At 40.5% G+C, this 23,722-nt stretch overlaps 1 protein-coding gene across 1 annotated transcript; it reads right to left on the bottom strand.

Moving 5' to 3' along the window:
- Positions 1–1,809: 1,809 nt before the first annotated feature.
- kcng4a (potassium voltage-gated channel, subfamily G, member 4a) lies at positions 1,810–22,516 on the bottom strand. Its single transcript, XM_061284268.1, has 4 exons — positions 22,294–22,516; positions 18,353–18,996; positions 16,281–16,922; positions 1,810–3,659 (listed from the first exon to the last, which is right to left on the bottom strand). The coding sequence occupies exons 2-4, from the start codon at positions 18,458–18,460 to the stop codon at positions 2,742–2,744; spliced, it is 1,668 nt and encodes a 555-aa protein (XP_061140252.1). The 5' UTR covers positions 18,461–18,996; positions 22,294–22,516; the 3' UTR covers positions 1,810–2,741.
- Between the last annotated feature and the right edge of the window lie 1,206 nt (positions 22,517–23,722).

Here is a 23,722-nt window from a genome sequence, read left to right as displayed (position 1 = left end):
CAAACAAATGTGAGTTCGTTCTGAGTGCTTTAGCCAACTTAGTTGGATTTTCTTGCAAAATAAATAACCTCGAAATAGCACATGAACAGTGTGTCTATATAACTCATTCCTTTCCCAGAAATCCAGTACGCTTTGTAAAACCATTTTTTCAGTTACATATTTTTTATATCTCCCTAGATTGCTTCACACGTCCACAAAATGCTTGTCAGACTGTGGCACGGATTGTCATTCCATTTTCATTTCTGTCACTTCAATTAGGAGCTAAAGTTTCTCCCGGGTTCACTTTAGACTGACTGAGCAGATAATAATTTAAAGTTGTACTTCTGTGCTTTTGATCTCGTCAATGAGGGGATGTTGCCTGTGTGTGGGGGGAATTCCTACAGATTGGCTGCTTGGTTTAATTAGATTTAATTTCTTATCAGATGTCTTGTGGAGTTCACTTACATTGACATAATCTGCAGAGAGCATAAAGCCAGCCAACTTTAAAAACCGAAATGTGAAGATATTTTCTCATCTTGTGTCTTCGGGTATTTATATTTACCAAACTGCAGAGGGGAGTGAGTTGGGCTTTATTTGTGAAAGCCACATATTTAACATGGATAAGAACAGCTACTTTTACTTCTCTGCTTGGAGTGAAGCACATATTTGTTTTAAACGGAGTGTGGAGGAAATGGGCCATGACTGAATTTGTGCTCAGTGGTGCTATTTGACCATGGGGCACTGTGTGATGGTAGAGCTCATCAAAACCACACACATTAAATATTGGTGGATTTATGGGTTGAGGTAAAATGAGTCTAGTCGAGAGTGGAAAATCTGGGACAACTCATTGAACTGTTTGGCCTGACAGCAAGTCCGTCTGGAAGGAGGTGTACCTCTTGCTCTCGGCATGAAATAAATATCCATGGGAGAGCCAGCATCGCTTTTGTGCAACACAAAAGTGCTTGAAAGCAACTCCGAACTCTGCTCCCGCAGCAATCTTATTATTCTCAACAAGGAGGATGTGTTTTGCAGGACATGTCTTTATCTTATTTTCCACTCCCGGGTGGAGCATATAACTCAACGTTACAGCAAACAAAAGCAGAATTAACAGTTCTAGTGAAGACCTCAAAATAATCATAAAATCAAAATAAAAACTTTTTAAAAAATTCAAGACATGGCATTTCAAAAGCTTTTCACTGAGATATTGACTATTTAGATTAATTCTAAACTCTAAAACTGACTTCTATACCTTGTGTAATCCATCACACCTATTTGTGTGAATCAGGATTACCCAATCCAAATAGATATATACTCCAAACCATATGTTGATCACATGAATCAAAATTGTCACTGAAATGAAATAGGACACCATATGGCCAAAAAAAAAGAATCACTGGTAATCTGTGGAGAGAAAACACTATCCAGAAGATCACATTTCAAACCATTGGTTACAGTTGAGTTTCTGACAATTTGGCTGTGTCCCATAATCCTAAATTTAATCTAGGTTGTGCTCACATCTGGTACGTCCTTGTGTGCTTTCATTGGGGAGGGGCAGGTTACTCCCCTTAACAGTATGTAGTGGCTTTATCCCTAACTTGGAGATGTTACCTATCACACTACTTTATAGGGCTTGACAGAGAAATGGCATTCATCTACCTTGAGTGTAATTGTGCGTGTGACGACGAACAGATGAAGATTGTTGTTTGTGGAATACTTATCTACAAGGCTGGCTGGAGAAGCTCTCTTCTATTTCTTCTTTGAAATGTTCCGCAGCGTGACTCTGCACATCACTGAGGCTTACACTTGAGACAAAAATTGGATTTGCCTCTGATTATTGAAAGAGCTTTTATTTGGAGCCTTGCAAAGTACATTTCATGGTTGTTAGCGCTCATTCTCTACTAGTCACTCACAAAAATCATGCCTTCGTTTGTCCCTTTCTCTCTAGCAGTTTATAAAAGTATCATGTTTGATTTTTTTTTTTAAATCTATCTCTCGTCATTTGTATTGTATAGGTTTTCACTTCTATGCTCAGAATTAAAAAAAGTCCCCAAAATATTTTTGAAAACCGACAAGAAATGGTTAGACATACATGCATTAACCAAATCAGATTACATGGCAATAGGCATCTCAGAAAGGAACTAAAAGGATCCATTACATTATTTTTCATGTCTCGAACAACGTAACATTTTGCTTGAGTTTTTTTAAAGCGCATTTTTCCATACAATTGTTTCACCACATTCTAGCTTGGCTTTGGATATCCCTTTGTATGCCAAAAATTGTGCGTTTACATAGCTTAGATTAATTTGTGGAATAATGTTTATATTTGTTTGCATTGCAGTGAAACTGCTTCCGGGCGAATTAGATGTGCACGTATGTCCAATGAAGCGCGAGAATATGAGTCATTTGATACATTGACATTGAGGCTAGTGAGTATTACATTTGAAGTTGCACAGTATTTTTCACAGTGGAAGAAAAAAAAAAAGCAACTTTGGATTGATATTGCATGTTCATGGAAGTAAAGAGTCACGAATATTGCAGCGAAGGCTTTCAAGAGGTCAACCTGTACCAAAGGGTTTAAAGGGTTTTAAAGAGTCTTTCGAAAGGTCTGTGCCAGTGCGTCACACTGAAGAGCCAAATAAATGCAGCAGATGTAATCTCCTTATTTTGAATGCATTTAAAATACACGTGGAAAGAGATGAGTTTATTTTCTTCATGTAACATGGGGATTGGAATGTTTGAATTGACAGCAAGGAGATGTTCATTCAGAAAGCTGATGCTGGGAGGCTGTGATTATTTGCTGCAGCATCGTCCCCTTTTCCTAAAAGAGCCAGATATTCTAGTGAGTGCACACTATCCTTGTCCAGATGGTAGGCAAGTCCAATAGCGGCCGAGCCCTCTAGTTTCACGTTCCCACCTTCTTCTCCGGCCATCCCTACCTCCTGCAACTCGCCAGTGGCACCAGCTGCGGTGGCACCAGCTGCGGCGGCGGCAGCTGCGGCGGCGGCGCACTCCTCTTTGAACAAACGGTCGTGCTCCATCTTGAGTTCTTGGTAGGAGCGGGAGAACATGTGGAAGATGGAGGTCGCAGGGAAGGCCATGATCAGGATCCCGCTCAGGATGCTGCTCAGCGCTACAACCTGCCCAGGGATGGATCGAGGCACCATGTCACCATAGCCCACTGTTGTCATGGAGATGATAGCCCACCAGTAGGAGGCGGGGATGCTGCTAAAGTCGTGAGGGCCCGTAAGTTCACTTTCAGCCAGGTGGACCAACGGTGAGAAAAGGGTGACTGCCACGCAGAGGAAAAGCAGGAGCAGGCCAAACTCACGAGTGCTGCGTCTCACTGTCAATCCGAGCGTCTGCAGGCCGAGGGAGTGGCGAGCCAGCCGCATCACGTAAAGAATTCTCAACGCCCGCAAGATCCTCAGCACCAGACCCAGCTTGTCCAAGTAGCCTTTACCTCCCCCTGGACGATCGCTCTCCAGGTTGGGGTCTTCTTTTACCACCAGGGACACATAGTAAGGCAAGATGGCCATGGCGTCGATGATGTTGAGTGGCCCGCGCAGGAATTCTAACTTGCTGCGAGCCTGAATGAAGCGTAGGATGAACTCCAGAGAGAACCAGGCCACGCACACCGTTTCGATGATGAACATGTTCTGGCACTTGGACGAGCACTCGCCCTGGAGAGGACAGAGGGTTGGATGACGAGAAAAAAAACGGAAGAGGAAAGTGTGAGATGAAGGGAAGAATCATTAGCAAGCCTCACACGTAACTGTCACTCTTTGTTATCCGTAACAAATCATAACGGGGAAACCCAAACTGCTACAGCTGCATTGAATCGACAGAAATGGGACACAATAAATCACTTTTATGATCGAGAAAATGAAGACTGGCAGAAAGACACACTAGCGCAACTAAATAATGAGATAAAGGTTGCGATAACACAATGTACAAATACTAAATCACGCTTCAGACAAGGATTCTCACCACCATGTTAATCCACCAAATTCAGTTGCAAAAAATATGCAATATTGAACATATTAAGAATGCTATTTTCGTTTTCAGTAAACACGGATGATAATCTCTTCAATTTTGAAGAAATACTATAGAGAGTGAATACTTAAAGGGGAAGAAGTCAAGTACCCCCAAATTCTTTAAAATAAAATGGTCCATTCACTCCCACCAAGTAGTCAAAACGCTGAATTCGGCTTGATATTGGATTTATGGATTATTAATTAAGCAGAAGCATCCTGTTTTTATTCATCTCGGGGCTTTTCCTTGCACTGCCACTTGCTGTCGACTCCAAATGGCATCATGACTTCCCTGTTTTCTGGGGTTGCTCATGTGCCGTTCGCAAGCTGAGCCGTTAGGCTCTGTGATGTCATTATCAGTTGACAAAAGGCAACACGGCAATGAGATGGATTTTTCTGCTTAGTTCATATTCCAAAAGTGCAAGATTCATCAGAATGTTTTAGACTAGTGGGGTTGCATAATATATATTTTTTTACTTGATTGATAAGTGTGAAGCAGATCCAGAATCTAGATTTTTCCAGTGTGCGTATTTTTAATTTTCTAGCTTGTGCATATCTGAATTAGATGCTTAAAATTATATAAAGGAAAGACATTTGGCTACCAACAGCTTCTCTCTGCCCTTTGGGCATTGACTCTGTGCTCATGTATTTCCATTCTCTTGTATTTCCTCACCCAGCAACCATCTCCCTCTCATTTTCAACTCCTCCTCATCATTCATTGCGGTTCCTCCTTCATCAGCCTCTCCGCACTCCCACCCTCTCATCCGTCATTTGCCGGTCGTCCCAGATGCAGCTCACCCTTTCTCCTTTAAAGTCTTCATCGGTTTCAGTTCCCCCCCAAGTGAAAGACAACTCCCTCGGTTGTTTCTCTACATGACACATATGCGTCCCATTCCTCTGATTCTCATTTATCACTTCTTTCCCCTCTGAATCTCTAAACTCAATGTGACTTTAAGTCTTTGACGTCTGCCGTGTGGGCTTCACTAGCCTCCCTTTGGGCATATTTCTATTATTTAGCTGAGATGAGCTGTTTTTGGCAGCGAAACAAATTATTTCTATTAGCAGCTTGGGCACGGTCAGCCTTCCATTCAGTTCTTGGGTAAGTAGCATTAAGAGGTTTTATGGGAATGTTCTTTTCAAGCTGGAAATTGCAGCATCAGCATCCTGCATGCGTCATCCAACATAAAATCATGAATATTTCCCTTACTTTTTCTTTTTTATATATATAGCTAATGTCCTCAAATGGTTGTTTACCCGGTATGCAATACAAAATAGATGTGTTACGTTTAGCAAATGCAAAATCATCACGATTAAAACGTTGGCAATTCTATGCATGCAAATTAGTGCGAACAGTCTGAGGAAGGAGCTTGACCATGCCCAGGTGTCCGTACATAAGTCATGGTTGGATGAGTGTGGTGTGCACAAACATAAGAAGCTAACCCCATTAGGAACGAAATAGAACAGCGATTGTGATTTTCAATACCGAGCCAGCATTATGGAAAAACTGCTGATACTGTAATAGTACCATGACTACTCTCTTCAACTTAATGCCCAAATAAATAAAATGTGGATATTATTCATCTAGAATCAATCAAATACCACAAATATAGCCCAGAAAATGAACAATGTATTCCTAATCACCGAAGCAACTTCAAGCAGATTTGTATTGAAGGAAAGGACAAATATAATTAAAAGAAGTCTTTATCTGAGAAAAGCAAGTGGTAAAGCAAAGTAAACATCAGCTTCTACACCTGCCGTCTTCCTCAAACAAGCCAACATTCTTCACACTGCCTCGGTGTGACATCCAGCCCTTAAAGCACTGTGGGAATTCAGGGCTGCCATTCCCACATCAATCTTTCGGACACTTTGTGCCCTCTGCTCACATGTTTTGTCTCTCATGTGCACTTTCTATCTCTCATTTATTTCCCTCCTCTTTGCTCTTTCTGTCTTGCGTGCCGACATTTGTCCCATTAGGGCTTTGTGCCACTGTTCTCACCCCTGGTATGAAAGGCCATTTGTTACAGTGACAGGATTTCTTCTTCTGTCTCTTCAAACAGTCACAGCGAGTGGCTGACCTTATCTCCTTTGTGTTACTCTCCCTGGAACTTTGTGACAGCTCATTTCAACATGAACGCAGCAGACGACCCAAACGGGTTTTTGAATTTTCATTTCATCCAGATTCATTGTCAAATTTAGTCAAACTCCACCATGGTGAGAAAAGAGGAGGAGACAGAATCACTCAGGTGAAACGATTGATTCTTTGACATATTTTCCTTGGGTAGTGATATGCTTCATGTAATCTATCCGTCCATGACCTAGAACAGGATAAGCAGTATGGAAAATGTATGGCTTGATGGTCAGTTCTCTTCTTCAAAGGAAGTTTAGTGTAATGGCAATATAATATGGCGGAATGTTTGCCAAGAACCACGGGAACAAACTTGATACTCACACAGACAGTCATGCAGCAGACACACGCAAGTGGCCGCATTCGATTTCTCCCCTGATTAACATTAATGAGTGGAAAGCAGCTGTCGTCAACACTCAACGCGTCATTTCCCGCCAGTGAGTTTTGGATTAACATTAGAAGCTTGCAACTGTGATGCTTGAAGACACAATCACAATTGAGATCACATTTGTTTTTAACACGTCACAAAAATGTGTGCTGTGTTGGGATCAAGAGTCTAAAAGCTTCCAAAAACATTATACGCCATAGCCTGATGTGTTGAGATTAGTAAATTTGAGAACAATTCTGACCCCTAAAAAATACATAATACAGATAGCATTGAAAAAGCTGTAAATGCTAATAATGGAAACTGTAGCAGTTGTCTCTGTTTGCTGTAATTCACATAGAATTGAATGTAAACACCTAGCACTTGGGGAAAATATATGCTTTACTTTGATGTCGGTACTAATGGTAGCACAGATGGTAAGGGACCTAGAAGTGAGGAAATATAGTCAGTTGCTGTATCATAAACATCTGTCTTTCTGTGATAATGTGCTCCAATTGAAATTAGTCAAGATACTGGAAGGGATCTAATTTGTGCTGGGTTTTGAGTCAGAATCAAATACACACACACACGCACGCACACAAACACGCTCGGTCAAGCATATGACAGCTGCTGGCTTTTGTATTCTATTCAGAATTGATTTTTGTAAGAATTCTTGTTCACTGCCATCCACTGGGATTGAGGACCATCGCCTCACGATTTGGTTTACAGGCAACTGCCTCATCAATGGGACCAAGATGTGAACATTGCATGCAGGGTTTAAAGCGTAAATGTGTCCTCTTCTTGTAAGACAAGAAGAAGCTTCTATTGTTTTTTTCACTAGTGGATCAGTTAATGCGCTATATTATGTACCGTCTTTGACAAATTCCACAAGATAAAGAACTCCTTGCCCCAAAACCTGCCACCCGAAGCCTCCGCTCATCCAATTCTCACCTTCTCCACGTTCCTAAAACCAAGCTGCGCACCATGGGCGACCGAGCCTTCTGCTATACAGCCCCTACACTGTGGAACTCCCTCCCCGACCACCTAAGAGCACCCCAATCCACTGACACTTTCAAAACTGGACTTAAAACTCACCTCTTTACCTTAGCATTTCCGTAATTTTCTTTCTCATATCTTGGTTGTCGTCCAGTTGTTCTAAACTTGTCCTTGTTTTGTTTTCTTGTTTTTTATCTGCCATGTAGCACTTTGAGATTTCCCCAAATGTAAAGTGCGTTATAAATATAATTTATTATTATTATTATTATAAATAAAAGATGTAAAGTACATGTGTGATAGATAATAATAGTCAGGAAATAAAGCATATTCAGAGATAAGCAAACCTGCTATGAAGAAGCTTAATTCAGAATCAGATTCACACATGAGGGTTCGAATCTTGAGTCGGAACTTTTTATGTGTAGTTTGTATAATGTCCCTGTGCTTATAATACCCCATGTGAGTGCAATGCTTGTTTGTCAAAACAATGCTTGTCCATGCAACTCCAAACAGGATAACTGCATAAATGGATGGATAATGAAATCAAAATATATTAAGCTAATATAGTGTCAGTATTACAATAAGGCGCCTTACACTTCTAAGGCTGAGGATTTGAATCTGGGTTCCGGCCTTTCTGTATGAGGTTTATGTTACTTGCATACTTGCTTGGGTTTACTTTCAGTAGTCTGGCTTCATCTTACATTCCAAAAACATGTTCCATTAAGTTAACTGAAGACCCTTAATTGTTGCTTGTATCTGTTCATGTAAGTCCTGCAGTTACACGGTAACCAGGAAGTCCATGAGTCTACCTTGCCACTTGCCCAAAGTCATCTGGCATCGTGAGGACAGCGGTACAGAGAGTAGATGGATGAAGTATTATAAATAGCATAATAAAAAATTGTAGAAAAGTCTTTTGGGCTTCAAGGTTAAAGCTTAGATACGTCTGCCCTAGCAACATAAAAATACAGTAGACCATAGTGTCCAGCATCTACTGCAACTCTATTATACCTCATCTTATTGCAGGTTCGATATTTCAATTCATAAAAAAGATGATGAATCAATCTTGTAATCCCACTGTGTTCAAAGGTTGTGGGTAGAAATAGGAACAAAATATTTGGACCATCAATCAGCGTTACCTTGTGACGGACCTTGGCCATACTTCACCGAGCCCGCTGCTATACGTACCTAGCACTTTGGTCAAAGTCAGTCAAACGGCGAGGAGCAATGACAGAAAGAAAGAAGTACTGCGTCCATGCGTCATGGGTTATTAAAGGCCTTGTATTATGTGACATCTCCATCCGTCACCAGCACTGTCCCCTTGTAACCTGAGAGCTGTAAGTACGCGTACGCACAGTGGAAGGTGTTCATCTTTGTCGATAACATTCCATCCATCAATTTTCTCTTTCCGCGGGAGTAATGCTTATCCGAGCTGACTAAATAGTCACTAGTTAATCTCGGGTACATACAGTATAGACAAACATGAACTCACATGCACGCCTGAATTAGTCTTCAATTAACCCAACAATCCCACAAACCCCTGTTAAGGCAAGCATAGGGACAATATGCAAATGCTGCACAGAAAAGTCAGAGGTGGGATTTGAACCCCAAACTATAAATTTTGTGTAAAATGCAAACTAAGCCACCACGCCGCTCCGCAACGTAAAAGAAAACTGTGGCAAAGGTCCTTCAGAGAATAGTTCCATACTTGCACAGAAAGCTGCTTTTGTGTGCAAGTATGGAACATTAGCTCTTCACTTAACAATCACACTACACACCAACTGCGATAAAGATCTTCATTTCACACTTGGGAAAATCACACTCCTTTGCTTTTGATTTTAATGCCAACAGCATTTTTCAGTAAAGGATTAATTCCAATTCGGTTAAAGACCTTGTTAATAAACAAAGACTTGGTGAAAAATCAATGAGTGTACTTACTCAACACTAACTCTTCTGCGATGGGCCCCAAATGACTTGCTGTGTATTGGAGGCCTGGCACATTTTTAAAGAGACTGCACAATTCACCATTGTTTGTTGAACAACATTGTTTTTTTGTGGTCTGGACCAAATCAAATAAATAGAGATACATTAGCCCTTCATTTAGCATTCATACTGGCAGGTGTTTTGTGGTCTGGACCAAAGTAAATAAATAGAGATACATTAGCTCTTCACTTAGCAATTACACTGGCATTTTTTCATACAAACAAAAGTTGTGACTATAATGTCAAGACGTGAATGGTGCACATTTGTCATGCATTATATAATTAATATTATCCAGCCAAAAATGCTGTTTGTTATGCCATTATTTTCACCAGTTTAGAAGCTTCTAAAAGGTATTTTGAGAAATGCTGACTCAGACAAGCGTCACCGATGATGCATGTGTTTTCCTCATTTCCTGTGATGCTTTAATTTTGATTTGAATTTAACATGATTGTGTTCAGATTTGAGCAGAAGTGACGCATACTAACCACCTCTTCTAACAAATGGCCAGTTATTTTTCATTTGGTTGAAACGTGACGTGACGGCACGTATATGAATAAATAAATATGAATGCTTCACATTTTTATAATGTACAGGTGTCCTTATCTAAGCGTTACATGTGAAGAAGTTGCCGTAATCACTGGTCAAGTTCATACAACATTACCTGCCCTCATATATATCGCTCAGCTCTAAGAAATGCCCTGCATTGTGTTGAATATCTGTACTCTGTTAGCTGTCCAATCCTGTTCTGGCACGGACAAGATAAATACCTCATACTTCTGTTCTCTCCCCTAATCCCACTTGGCAGCCATGCAGCGAAGAATGGAAAGAAAACATCTCCTAACCAGATAGGCTATAATAGGCATAAAATCTGCTGCACACTGATACTGTCAAACTGAGTTAAACATCCTCGAACACACAGGGAATGCCTGAGCATTCACATTAAATGTCTAAGCATTGTTTGATATTTGATAGTCTGGATATTGGTATTCATCCACACAGATACTTCAGATTCTAAAGAGAGATGCCACATATTTTTAAAACGATAGCGAGGCACCACTTCAAAAGTGACACCACACACACATGCATGCACACACAAATACACACAAACATCACAAGACTCGGATTTGATAACAATACAATTGGCAGACAGAAAGATTGCTCTGATTGCAGCACAGTGGCTGCACGTCTGCCTCAGTGCACAGTTTGCCGGTTCTATTTCAGCTCCGGCCTTCCTGTGTGGAGTTTGCATGTTCTCCCCGTGCCTGCGTGGGTTTCCTCCAGGTACTCTGGTATCCTTCAACATTACAAAAATATGCAAGGTAAGTCGATTGACCACTCCAATTACCCGTAGGTGTAATTGTGAGTGTGAATGGTTGTTTGTCTATGTGCGCCCTGTGATTAACCGGCGACTGTTTTGGGGTGTCTTCCGCCTACTGCCCGAAGTCAGCTGGGATAGGCTCCAGCACATCAACGACTCTCACGAGGATAAGCGTTTGGAAAATCATAGAATGAATGAATGAATGCCTCAGGGACTGTTCAATGGTTTCCATATCTGTTTTCCCTTCAAGCTGCCACATTGTGCCTAATGTCATTTTGTTTTCTTTTTTTGCAGTCTGCTCATGTCAATCTCAACGGAACAGTCAAAGTGGTGCTCCTCACTTATCAGCCTAATGAAGAAAATTATGAGGGGAAAATAAACATGTAGCACACCAAGGTTGATGTTCGACAAAATTTTCTTGATCTATTCTGTATTTTCTTATATTAACAATTAACTTCTCTTCATACTGGGACAAATCTTCTGAACTCCTGTTTCGGCTGCACTAGAATGCTGCTTGGAGAGTTGTGCAATCGAAAGTCTGCATGGATGTGGCTCAATCGCCGATGTAAAATCTGATTGATAGTGAATCAACGGCGCTTGTGCTAGTAGTGCACATTTTGCATCGGTTGCTTGGATTTAACACAATCAACAGAAACGACCAATAAACTAGAACCATGCTCAAGCCAACTTTTGTACATACTGTATCATCGCATTTCTTCTGTCAAGTTGCCCTGATTTTTCCCGAGTTCTTTGCTCCAACTTGAAAAAGGGCCTTGGTTCTTAGAACAACTCAGATCTTCCTCTTTTTCCTTTTCTTTTCACAGTTTATTGCAAGGTTAGAGGGTGGTTAGGTTGATAACCTTAAACAAAGACAACATGGCATTATTTTAAGTTTAACTAAGTTCAGTAATTGCATACATATACCGGGAAAGTATGAAACATAAGTAACTAATAAAGTAAATGAGCAACTTAACTGAGTGTTTAAACATAAGCATATGCCAAACATAAACATCCACTTTGCCTTTGTGAATACTTCAAATTGATTGAGCCACTCAAAGTTCAGATAAACACAGCTTGTAGCTTGAACCAAACATTTCAAACCATTAACCAAACTTAACATCCAAGTCCATTTCCTACCAGTTGCGTTTGACCAGGAACCGAGGAGTCTTGTTGGGGTCTTTTTCCTTTGCTTTCACTGTTTAAGCTTTTTTTTCTTTCACTAACAGGCTTTCCTTTATTTGTTCCCCCAACTTGCATGCTGTTCTGTTGGCAATATGGCCGTCCCTGGCATTTAACAGGAAGTTTGGTAAATTGCGATATGGCAGTTTTTTTCGCTGCCCCCTGAAGGTCTGAAGTGGACTAGTGGATATTTTGTCTGAATGATCTGTGCCTCTGTTAGTTCATGTGAGACCTACCGTTGAGATGCTTGCATCCTGTGCAAAATCAAGTATACCTTCAAGGACTCACAACATCCAGGCTACTATCTTAAGTGCAATTAGCAATTATACTACAAATACCTTTTACCTTACTTCCAGCCCTTGGGGATGTTTTGCACTAATTTGCCTAGCATTCAATTCCATCCATCCATTTTCTATAGCACTTATTGTCCTCACTGGGACCATGTTTGAGTTGGAGCTCCCAGCTGCTTATGGGCAAAAGGCAGTGCACACCATGGACTGATTTCTGGTCAATCACGGGGCATACACTGCACAGAAATACAGCCATTTAATTTAATTGACTCATTCCCTTTACAGTTTTGCCATAATGTGCATGTTTTTCAAGTGCGTGCAGAAAACCATGTAACCGCTGGAAGAACATGCAGACTCCACGCAGGAAGGCCTAAATTCATAATCAGTGCTACCAAGACCTATTGACTGTGAGGCAAATGTGTTAAGAATCTATTCCACCAAGCATTTCTATGTTAAATTACCCTTGAACAGGTTTGGACTGAAATAATTCCACTGCAAAAACATCGTATGTAAAGTAGACGGCATTTGCATTGTCAGACGGTCTAAAATTTTAATAACTTCCCTATGCTAGGAGATGAATGAGGAAAAAAAAAAGAAAAGAGGCTTTACATCGCTGGTTTGATGTTTGATCATCGCTTTTTAGTTTATTTTTCTCTTAACTTTTTGACTTGCAGCCCCTGTCTTCCTTAAAGTTCTGTTTCAATCCACCACATGAATACTTAATGAGCACTACACAGTACATATAAAAAAATCTACTGACCCTCATTTTAATTATTTAGCCAAGAAGAAATATTTTTGGGTACGTACAAAAAAAATATAAAATAAAAAAGATCCTAAATGTTCATCGTATCAAGACTGACCACAACATTGCTCTCACGATGTTGGTTTTCTTATTATCCTCTACCTCTTTTTCTCTCTCTATACTTGAAATTGATGCTGGGGAGCGTAATTACTGAACAGCAAATCCTACGTTGTAAATGGCCACTTCAATTACTCCTCGGGCCATAAAATGACCGAATTACAAAACAAGAGCAAATCTGATGGTCCTTTTAAAAGACAATGTCATTGGGTGAGAAAAATGAAAACAGAGTATGCAGGAGCAGAATGACATCTTACAAGTGACGGCGGGGGTGACGGTATGGGAAAAAAACTCGGACCATCAGCATACAGCAGTAGGTTATCGATGTGTGATTCCCACTGCACAGAACCGAACTCTTTTTGTACTGCAGACATCATGTCTGAGATTTTACTGAGAGAGCTTACCGGGGTCAGTGCTGGGTTAGCGGTCACAGTGCAGTCAAATCAATGCTAGCGTCAAACATAACCCAGTTAGAGTGGAAATTGTATGTTCATACACTATGTGTCTGAAGTAGTGAGACAAACGTAGGCACGTAAAGCTAAACCAAATAAAGACAGGATCAAGCTCATATCATCTGTTAGCAACATATTGTTCTGATTTGTGACAGTGACTGCAAGAGGGACTACTCCACTTCATAAAGTTAATTGCTATCCAGGTATTAGACATACCCAGACACATTCATCAGTCCCCCCAAAAAACCCGAGTCAGAAATCCGTTAAATCTTTGTCTTCAAACAGCAAATGGGCCATGAACTGCAGGACTAGCAATAAAATAGTATTAAAGCAGCACTAGGTATCAGTACATTGACCTTCATCCCAATTGAACAGTCTAAGTGAAAATGCGTATGGCAGCGAGAAGGCTTATGAACTTTTAAAACTTTTATCTGTGGCAGTATTTCTCCATAAACTGTGAATTATTATGAGCTTGACCGAAAGAGATTTGTTGTGAGAGTTGTTCCACCCTGATACCGATTTAACCTTCAAATGGACTGGCGCAGAAGGAGAAAAGCAGCTTTTGGCGACAGCTGCCCTTTTTTGCCTTCCTTTGACAAAAATACCCTATTATTCTTCTGTGTTATATTGCGGTGCAAAGGTAAAAGAATTGCTCTTTTTCTTAGTAACCTATTGAATTTTGACTCCAAAATCCTGATTCTGATGTGTTGGAGGAATGTGGTCCATTAACGTACTTTACATGCAAGTATATTTCAAAACTTCACTGCTATAATTAGTGACTTTAAAGTTTTTGTTTTCGACAAACAGATTGCAGACCTCCTCAAGCAATCCTTCTCGCATCTTGTTTTCTATTTTGATCTGATGATAACTTTTTGACAGGTATCAATGTTTCATACATTTACGGAGCACATCAAGGAAGGGCTCTGCTTCCCAACAGAACAAAATCCAGATAATCCATTACAAAGAATTTAGAGGTTTTACATTAAGAGCACTCATGAAAAAGCAGACAAAGGATGAACCAAATGTCTAAAATATAGCATTGCAACCAAAACTTTCGAGATCACTAAGTGATTGAAGTGACGAGCTGAAGACAAGCATAAGCGCAAGTCTATGCAGGAACAGAATCAGGGGTAAAAAGTTCATTCAATTATGTTGTCTTTTTGAAGCTCCATACTTAGTTCATATAGTTCATTCTCTCAGGCAACCAACCCATTTTCACCCGACATCTTCGACTTACTTTATCCATCTCTGCACTCTTTCACACAGCCACACTCGACTCAGGTGAATGATGAGCGTATGAGGGAATTTTGGCCACTCTCCAGCAGGAAGGAGCACAGAGATGGACCATTTGAATTAAAGATGACAAGACTCTCACTGCTATCACCAGGCTTCACTTGGACACTGGTCAAGTCAGATAAATGGATGCATGAAATTGTCTTACTTTCCAAATAGCTGGCGATACGCACTCTACAATGTTGAAAACGTATGAAGATACAGTCAGCCGTACATTGTAAATTGTTTCCTAACACACTGGATGTCTTGCCAAGGATCAATAAAATGCTGTGTGAATAAGAGTCGATGGGTAAGGTGCTCTGTTCACATTGGAGCGTAGTGGCCCCCGAGGATAGCTTACTTTCTCTGATGGTGTGCCACTGTTTTACTTTGGCTGTGATGAACCAACAAAGGGAAAAGCCCAATTCCTCTCAGTCTTGACAATGAAACTGTAAACAGTACATTTCTCAGAATATAAGTCCTGTTTGCCTCGTTAGCTGCTTCTCAGCCTTGTGTACAAGAAAATATCTACCACAATGCACCACTCGGCTGTTTTTATCCTCTGAGATTCATTCCATCATATCGACAACATCATGCAAAGGTTCTCAGTATCCCTGCAATGGAGCTTATTGGTAGGCTATGTTTCAATCTTTTGTCTGAGCTTCTTTATTAGTTTTGCTTGGACAGACAAGACCTCCTCCTGGTCGTGAAATCAAAATTCTTATTTTCAGGCCTTTTAAATAATAAGGTCCTCTGCAAATTCTCCTGCAAAATCTTCCTGGTGTCACACTCTGACCGATTTTGATTTTAATTTCCACAGAGACATTACAGTCTGTTCTGTCTTCCACCTAGGTTAGCAAAAGGGACATTTGTGATCTAATTATTTGAAATATTGGGTATTTAGTTTACGCGACATATTGAGGAATAATTATAAAGTTTGTCGACAGCTTTATACGCCACTTTTAAACAACATCCCAACTTCATTAGAGTTGTATTTGTAAATGTAAACCTAATTCAAAAAGCACACGTTCAATGCTATTTGTGTGTGCATGACTTTTTATCAGTCGCTTTTTATATGACTTGATGGCTCTGCTAATGTGCACATCTGCATGTCTGCTTGTTCCTTATGTAAGTGACAAAGTGAAGCCATTTAATTATTTCTCCAGTGTTTACTGACAGATTCTGGACAGGCCTCAGTGAGCACGAGGCTTCGTTATCCACGCTGTTATGGGTAGGCAGTTCACGGGATACTCATGCCCGGTACTCACACACGCAAAATGCACAACTTTTGTTTCTAGTTAAGCCTTTTGTGAAGGGACATTTTCAATATATATATGCTCATTACAGTATTGCTGAAAAAGAAGAATATTGAGGTGGCCTGCGACGGTTGCGCAGGGGTGGATATTCACTGAATGTTCACGTTATGTAACACACTCACCCTTTCCTCCTCCTCTCTGAGGTCAGGCATGGTGCTGATACACAAGCTCACCACAGTCACTGCGACCATGATGACTGACAGGCAAGCAAAGATCTTCCCCGGTAAGCCAGACTGCGGATTCTCCACCATATCTCGGAGCCAGTTCATGATTTTTCGGTACGTCGTCTCCTCCACGATAACACGCGGCATGGCGTTCCTCTGCCTGCGCTCCTCCTCCTGTCGTTCTTGCTCGTGCACCTCCTCGATTCGTGTGTACATCTTCCTCTTGCAACAGCGCTCCATGTACGCCATCTCCACGCCCCAGTAGGTGAGTTCGTCATGGAGGGAGAGGATGCACATCTCCCGCAACAGGCGAAGTTTACCTGCGGCCAGGAAGTTGAGAATAACCCTGAAGGCGGATGGCGAGCGATCAAAGAAGAATTCCTTGCGTGCTTCATCGTAGTCGTCACAGACGCTGGCAATGTCCTCAGGTGACCTGCAGCCGCACAAGCGGCCAAGCCGTGTGAGAGGAAACTGCTCCAGCGTGCTCCAAGGGAAGGTGTAGCGGTTCCCCCCAACGTTGATCACTGCCAGCAAGCGGTGGTCGACGGAGACGAGGTCCTCCGGCTGCCGGATGAACTGAGCCCTTTGGTAATAAACGCCCTATGGAAAAGTTCAGGACTTGTATAACTCAACTTCACCAGAAATAGAACATTTGCGGATTTCAATACGGTTGACATTGTGTATCGTTCACAGTCACACAATCATTTTTGAAATGTAGCGATAACAATTCATGAATCACCAACGCCACAGTTAATATTTCAGATTTTAAAATACAATGATATGTTCATCTTTTAAATGACTTTGATCCACAACGTTTTTTTTGAAAAGGCGCAATTGCTCGCACTTGCATTCAGTCCATTTCTCGTAAGTTTCCTTTACACTAGAATAAGACTGGTGTGCTTTGTGTGCAAGATTCTATAGGTCATGAAGGCTTTGATGCCTGGTACAACAGACAACTCAAACGTCACCACTAAGACGCTGTCACAAACACCTTTCCATTCTCGGAACCATAGATAAACTTTGAATGTGGTAGGCCCCAGATCCACTTGAGATAAGGAGATGCAATATAAGACCCCATAGACACCAAGGATACGCCATGGCCCATCAGTCAAACAATCATTGGCATGTGCTTGCTGCACCATGGAGTACACTATTGGAAATTTAAATGCAAGCTGAATATTCCTGTACTTGGCAGGTGGCAATACTAAAGAAGGTGAGTAGGAAAGAATGACTTAAATTTATGATATTGAAATGAGAGAACAATGAATTGCACATTATTAAATAAATGTAATCTGTAATTTATAGTATATAACCAACAGTGCTAGTCACAATGTGATTAAAGTATGTAGTTATCATGACAAGTTTGAACTTTTAAGCATCAGAGCTTGCACGCACATTTGCCTTCCGCTTGCAGTGATGTTGTTGCTGCAGTAAAGATATTCAAAGCAGAAGGTGGTTGCCTCTGCAGCGGATTATCTGTAAGGAGATGAATTACTCCCCCCGCCCCTTTCAGATCAATGCAATTGCTGTTCACTGGACACATGATAAAATTAATGCCGAATTGTGTCCCACATTTCTTTATTGTACTATTTCCACTAAATTATGTGTTTTTATTAGTTTCTATATCCTGCAGCAGTACCTGTAATTGTCTTGGGTGTTGTGTTTGTTTCAGCCTTGTGCCTGGATCAGACTGCAAGACAATTTGCTCTCTCACAATGTCTCATGTCACACTAGTGCCGCACAGTCCATTAGATACAAAGCCACAATCTTACTCCGTTTTGAGATTATTGGACTAATATGGTCAACTCAAGCGGCCAGTAGAGGTGCGACCTAAAAATGGGTCAACGCTACTAGAAATAAACTTCTCATAGCGCCAACAAAACAATCATGGAGGAAGAGGTGCTGGTTTTGATTGTGGTGATATTTTGTGTCGTGAAAAAAAGAACAAAGAAGAAAATGCACGGGGTGTCAGATCTGTATGAAGATCTGCCACACATTTGTCAGGGACAATCACATCCAAAGTTTCATACCTTGATGGTCTCAGTCTCGGGAATCTCGGTGAATATGCGGTCGAGACTGCTGTCGTCACTGACGGACAGATTGCTGAAGTCGTGGTTAGCATTGCTGATGATGGGCATGGCAGCATCCGGAATGTAGGCAGCTTAGCTAAAGTTGGGAAGATGAGCAAGCTTTTTCTTTAGTTTTAATTTTCAGGATAGAGATCTCCAGTCTATAGTCCTTTTCCAGGTCAGAGGTCAACAAATTGAGCAAAAGCCTTCTTTAGCGTCATCAAGGTCTCTTTGACCTCAGAGCTATCGAGTCTCCTTTTCAGTGATAGACGATGGATGTCCATTTGCTTTAAACTGATGAGGCAAAACCCCAAAATTGGAGGAGGGAGCGTGTCGGGCAACCTGCTGTCACATTTGGGTGACTTTGATGTTGCCACCAGAGGATAAAATGGACTTGCCTGCTTTAACAGCAGCCACCAGCAAATCAGTGTGTAATCTTTGAGTGAAGCAAGAGCGCATTTAGATGGATCAGTGGCTGACAAGTGTGGAGAATGAGAGGGATACGTCAAGGAGCCAAATGTGGTACTGATGTGTCCAGGGAGAGATGGTGATCCTCTGAGGCCCAGGCAGAATTAGTGAGGGCCTGTGGTGGCATCATTCGGGATCTGGGAGAGAGAACGAGAGAAAGACAAGGACAAATGTCAGTGAGGAGCTAAGATGGCTGACTCGGATTACATACTGATATTTTGATATTTAATTATAAAATCTAACGCATGCATACTTTTTTTTTTCAGAGCAAAAAAAACCCCAAACAGCACAAAATACTTAATACCACCCAACAACAAATAAATTGCCATTCTTTTATTTTACAGTTACAACTGACTCATAATATTCTAATTGTTAACATCTTTAACAACTTTTTAACTGTTACTCTGTGTCAAACACTTTTATGTCCAAATAATACAATCATATACATTATTAAGTGGGCAAAGGCAATGCTAGGACTTTTAATGGCAATATGAAAAGCAACTAAATCATGCTTACAATTTGGATTTATGAGCAGAATCAATTTTTTTTGTCATCAATTCAACAAATTATTTTACCAACAAAATATAATAGCATTCAGTAGAGCAATTTTAAATAGTGTTGGGGAAACATTAAGGACTAACAAATTTCCTAAAATGTGCCTGTGAGAAACCCCATTCTGAGTTTTTCAAAGTTGTGACAAGTTTAGCAACACTATTCATTTGCAGCCTGGATGGAAAGGTTTAGTCACTGTTCTTAGTCACTTTAAAAAAAAATGTACATTAGGATGACAGATGGGATTAAACCATTTACAGTGGTGACTCAATTGATTGTCAATCAATCAATATTTTCTGGTTTTGCACCAACATGCGCTCGGCCCGTGCCACACCTTGACCAAGTTTCATGGAAATTGCTCGTTTATTATTTGCATAAATCTTGTTTAACAATGACAATCCAAACAATAGTCCTTTATCTTTGGGAATATTTGGTGGCGGTACTTGAAAACAAAACTTGTAGGTGATTTACACTTTGGGTGGTTCAAAGAAAAAAAACATGTCAAAGAGAGCAAAAAATGCCTGTCGTGCTATTTTCAATCAAATAGAGTATGTGCTGTATGTTAGACACACGACTGAATTTACTTGGTATAATAAAAATAAAATCAATCTTGTCACCATGATCAATACTGGACTTGAGTGAGAACATAAGAAACATTCATCACGTTGGTTTGATCATCATGAGTACTATTTAAAACTAAGGAACAGGAGGAAAAGAGAACATTCAGGTTTAATAATGTAATTCACACCCAGAGTGAAGTCGATGGAGGCTCGAAATGTGTTTCTTGGCAGTACGATTGCCCTGAAACTTATTGGCACACACAGTGATTGCAGTTGCCCAGAATGGCTTGCCCTGTATCAAGGCCCTAATAGTTATCAACTCCATTTTCTCATTATAATTTCCACCTTGTCTGTAGCTAGCCGCAAATCAAACTGGCTATTAAATACTCCTTGTGAATAGACATATTTTTCTCGGCTGACATGCCAAAACATGAATTTTGCAATCGTTATCATTCAATAAGCAAGACAAAATAATAATTTCACCCTTGTCAACTTCAAAGAATTGAAGATGCCGTAACAGTGTCCATAACAAAAAAACATGCTCACTTTACTTATCTTCATACAGTATAATAATCCCAAATCTTTTTCTAGATGAAAAGGTCACGTTCACCCATTGAAGCATCGGTGATAGACATCAGTGATCAAAGCTGTACATTATTAAAGAGGAAGAAACTCAAAAATGGTCTTTACATAATGTTCTACGCACCAGTGTAAACACGATATTCTGATGAATATCATGTTTGTGCAATATGAATTATGCAGCGAAATCCATCCATTTTCACCCTTTTTGGGGGTGGCCATTTTGCCACTTATTGTCGACTGAAAATGACATCCCAGTTGCTCAGGGCTCAGATAATGACCAATCATATGGATGGATAGAACATATTATGGTAAAGAAGACCACATTGAAAAGGTAGCAATGATCCAGTGACAGAATTGAAATAAAATAGTTTCTGCTGTATATTCTAAACAGTTTTAAGAACAGTCAGTACATTTTATGATCGCCTGGCAGCCCAGGTGCCATATACTGTTAACATACACATTTCCATGTCAACACAGCATACAGTTATTTATAATTGACCCACTGGAATTTGTCATACAAGGCCAACCTGCATACTTAACCAGTTGTATACAGTACAATCTGCAGATTACGTCTACAGTGAATGACTTGGACAGGCAATATGCAATGCTCATTCCGAACCAGGAGAGCGACTCACATTTGGTGAAAGCAATAAATCATGCCTGTCACAATGTTGGCATTTCAGCACCACATCACAGAGAGCGGAAAGCGTGATCAACTATTTCAACATCAATTTGAATTCCCTGTGGATATTTTTATGAGGGAGGTTAATTGATGATGGTGGTTTTGGTAGCACACTGGCACGAACAGCTTTGATCGGTCTACATCAATCTTATATCCATTGAAACTTCAACCAATTCTAAACACATTAAAGCCTCATGGAAAACACTAAACACATCAAGAGACCCATTTATCAATATATGATAATGTGGAATCATTGAGCTGAGACCACGCTAATGAAAAATTCAGCAATGGGGTAAAAAGATTGAAAAAAGTCTCACAAATTTTTGACACATCTCAGAAGACTTCGTCTTAGTGAGAATCTAAAGAATTAGCTCCACAAGTGTATTTACCTTTTCTTTGGCATGTTAACGACCAATCAGAATAGAGGACCAGAAATGGATGCAGACCATGGGAAAGAAGTACATGCATCTCTGCCTCGGCTGCTCAATACAACTTTGCATTTAAAAGGAAATGATGGCATGAGGGAATTTGCTTTGAACAAAGTTTTGGAATCACCTTGGGGTGAATGTATTCATTTTGGATAGCAGATGTTGCTATCTTGTAGTGGCCACCTTATCCTTCTGAAACCATCACATCCTGTTTGAAATATAATTTAAAAACATACTTGCAATGGTGAATTTGTTGTATGAAAACGGTGTGATGGGAACAATTATTAACATCCAAGTAAAGAATTGCTAGTATATGGTCAAATGTCAATAAAAGGTTATTGATCGTAAATCTGATCTTTGTTTTTAGAAAAGTGACAATGCAATTGGATCCCGCATTTCGTGCGCAAGCAAACAATTGCGCGCCCGTATTTCACGGGAATCGGGACGAGGGAAAAAGTTAAATGACGCTTGTAAAAATGAGTAATTTTGCAGAAATAATTCAATGAACGTGCGATAGATTGTAATGCGGGAGAAGAAGCACAACAAGACAGCTTTGCATTGAAGTATAGAGAACACATCTCAACTTGCACTGCGATGACTGGCGCTATTGCGAACATCAACCTAACTTACCGTCCCGGGCTTCGAACTCCTCTTCATGCGATTGAACCTGCTCGGTATGGGATAATCGGTCGCTTAACGCCCAAAGCGAGAGGGTGCGAATGGCAGCTTGGTAGTACCGCAGATGGATACACCTGTCCGGTATCGGCGCATGGCGCACTGGCTCTGGAAGCACACCGCGACAGGATGCGCCCACGAGCTAGGGGAGCTCACAGTATCCCGTTTCAGCTCGGTTCGTGTTGCTGCAGCAGCAGGAAGAGAAGAAAGATGGGGATGAAGAAGAGGAGGAGGAGGAGGAGGAGGAGGAGGAGGAGGAGCAGGAGCGTCAAAAGTTAAAGTTTGCACAAAGGTGGCCAGAATCCACATCCTTACTGTAGTGCATATTTGAAGGGTACAGACAGACACGCAACAAAATATGCACGCAGACAAACTCTTCCCTTTGTCTTTGAAATTCAAGGACATTCGGTCTTCATTGCACTCTGTCTTTCCTGCTAGTTACTTAAAAGGCATTGAAAAAATCATCATCAACAACATTCGTCGTATAAGTGCTGAAAATGTTATTTGTCTGGAATGCCAATCACCCACCAAAATAATTGTAAGATTTGTGAATGAACTCTAGTATAAACAACAATTCATTTACAAAAGAAAATGTACATGCAATTCCCGTTTTGAATATTGTAAGAGAAGTATTGTAGTACTATTGAGGTTTTCCTACAGTGCGTACAGCATTCAAATGTTTTTATTTTACATTTAGCCTACAGTAAGAATTCATGCAGTTCAAACATTTCTCAGCCTTCTAGACTTGGTACTCCACAAAATAAAATTCCCATATCTCATTATGGACATGGGACATGATTAGATTTGTGATCTGTGTTTTTGTTGTTATATATGTAGTTGGTTTTGCTTCGTGCTTTTATCTTGTCCTGTTGTCTTTGGGGTTTTTTGGTTCCTCATGGGCTGGTCCGATCCCCTTGTATCTTCCAGTCAGCTCTCTCAGCCCCTCGTGTTTTGTCCAAGTGTTTCTCAGCATCCAATTTGGTCTTGTCAGACTGTGTGTACAGCATTTAGTTCTGTGGTTTCTTGCTATCTTTGTTGGTTCATTGCGTTTGCCGCATCGGCTCCTGTCAGTAGTCAGGTGCTCAAGTCTTGTCCGAGTATTTGTTTGTTATTTTGATGCTTGTTTTTGAACTTTTGTTCATCTTTCAATAAATTCTCATACTTGGTTTGTGCTTTTTTTTTGCTCCCTGGTCTTGCCCATGTGCTTTCCTGAACTTGGGTCCTCAACCTTGGAAAATCCTGACAATTATTTGCATTGTTTCTTAAAAATAAACAACAACAAAATGCTGTCATTGTTTTTATAGTCCTTATTTTTGCTCTTTATTTCTTAATGTTAGACACCTTGACACAGCTAGTTGTTCTGTAGACTTATACAATCTCAAAA

This window comes from Syngnathus typhle, linkage group LG7, assembly GCF_033458585.1.
Source record: "Syngnathus typhle isolate RoL2023-S1 ecotype Sweden linkage group LG7, RoL_Styp_1.0, whole genome shotgun sequence".
Taxonomy (NCBI): Eukaryota; Metazoa; Chordata; class Actinopteri; order Syngnathiformes; family Syngnathidae; genus Syngnathus; species Syngnathus typhle.
Note: the sequence above shows the minus strand (reverse complement) of the source record. Positions and strands in the feature narration are given on the sequence as shown.

Excerpts from the sequence above, each read along its gene's own strand:
- kcng4a (XM_061284268.1), bottom strand. The coding sequence starts at position 18,460 with ATGCCCATCATCAGCAATGCTAACCACGACTTCAGCAATCTGTCCGTC. Across the intron at positions 16,923-18,352 it reads CCGAGACTGAGACCATCAAG|GGCGTTTATTACCAAAGGGC; the intron begins GTATGAAACTTT and ends ACTTTTCCATAG. Across the intron at positions 3,660-16,280 it reads TCAGAGAGGAGGAGGAAAGG|GGCGAGTGCTCGTCCAAGTG; the intron begins GTGAGTGTGTTA and ends TGTCCTCTCCAG.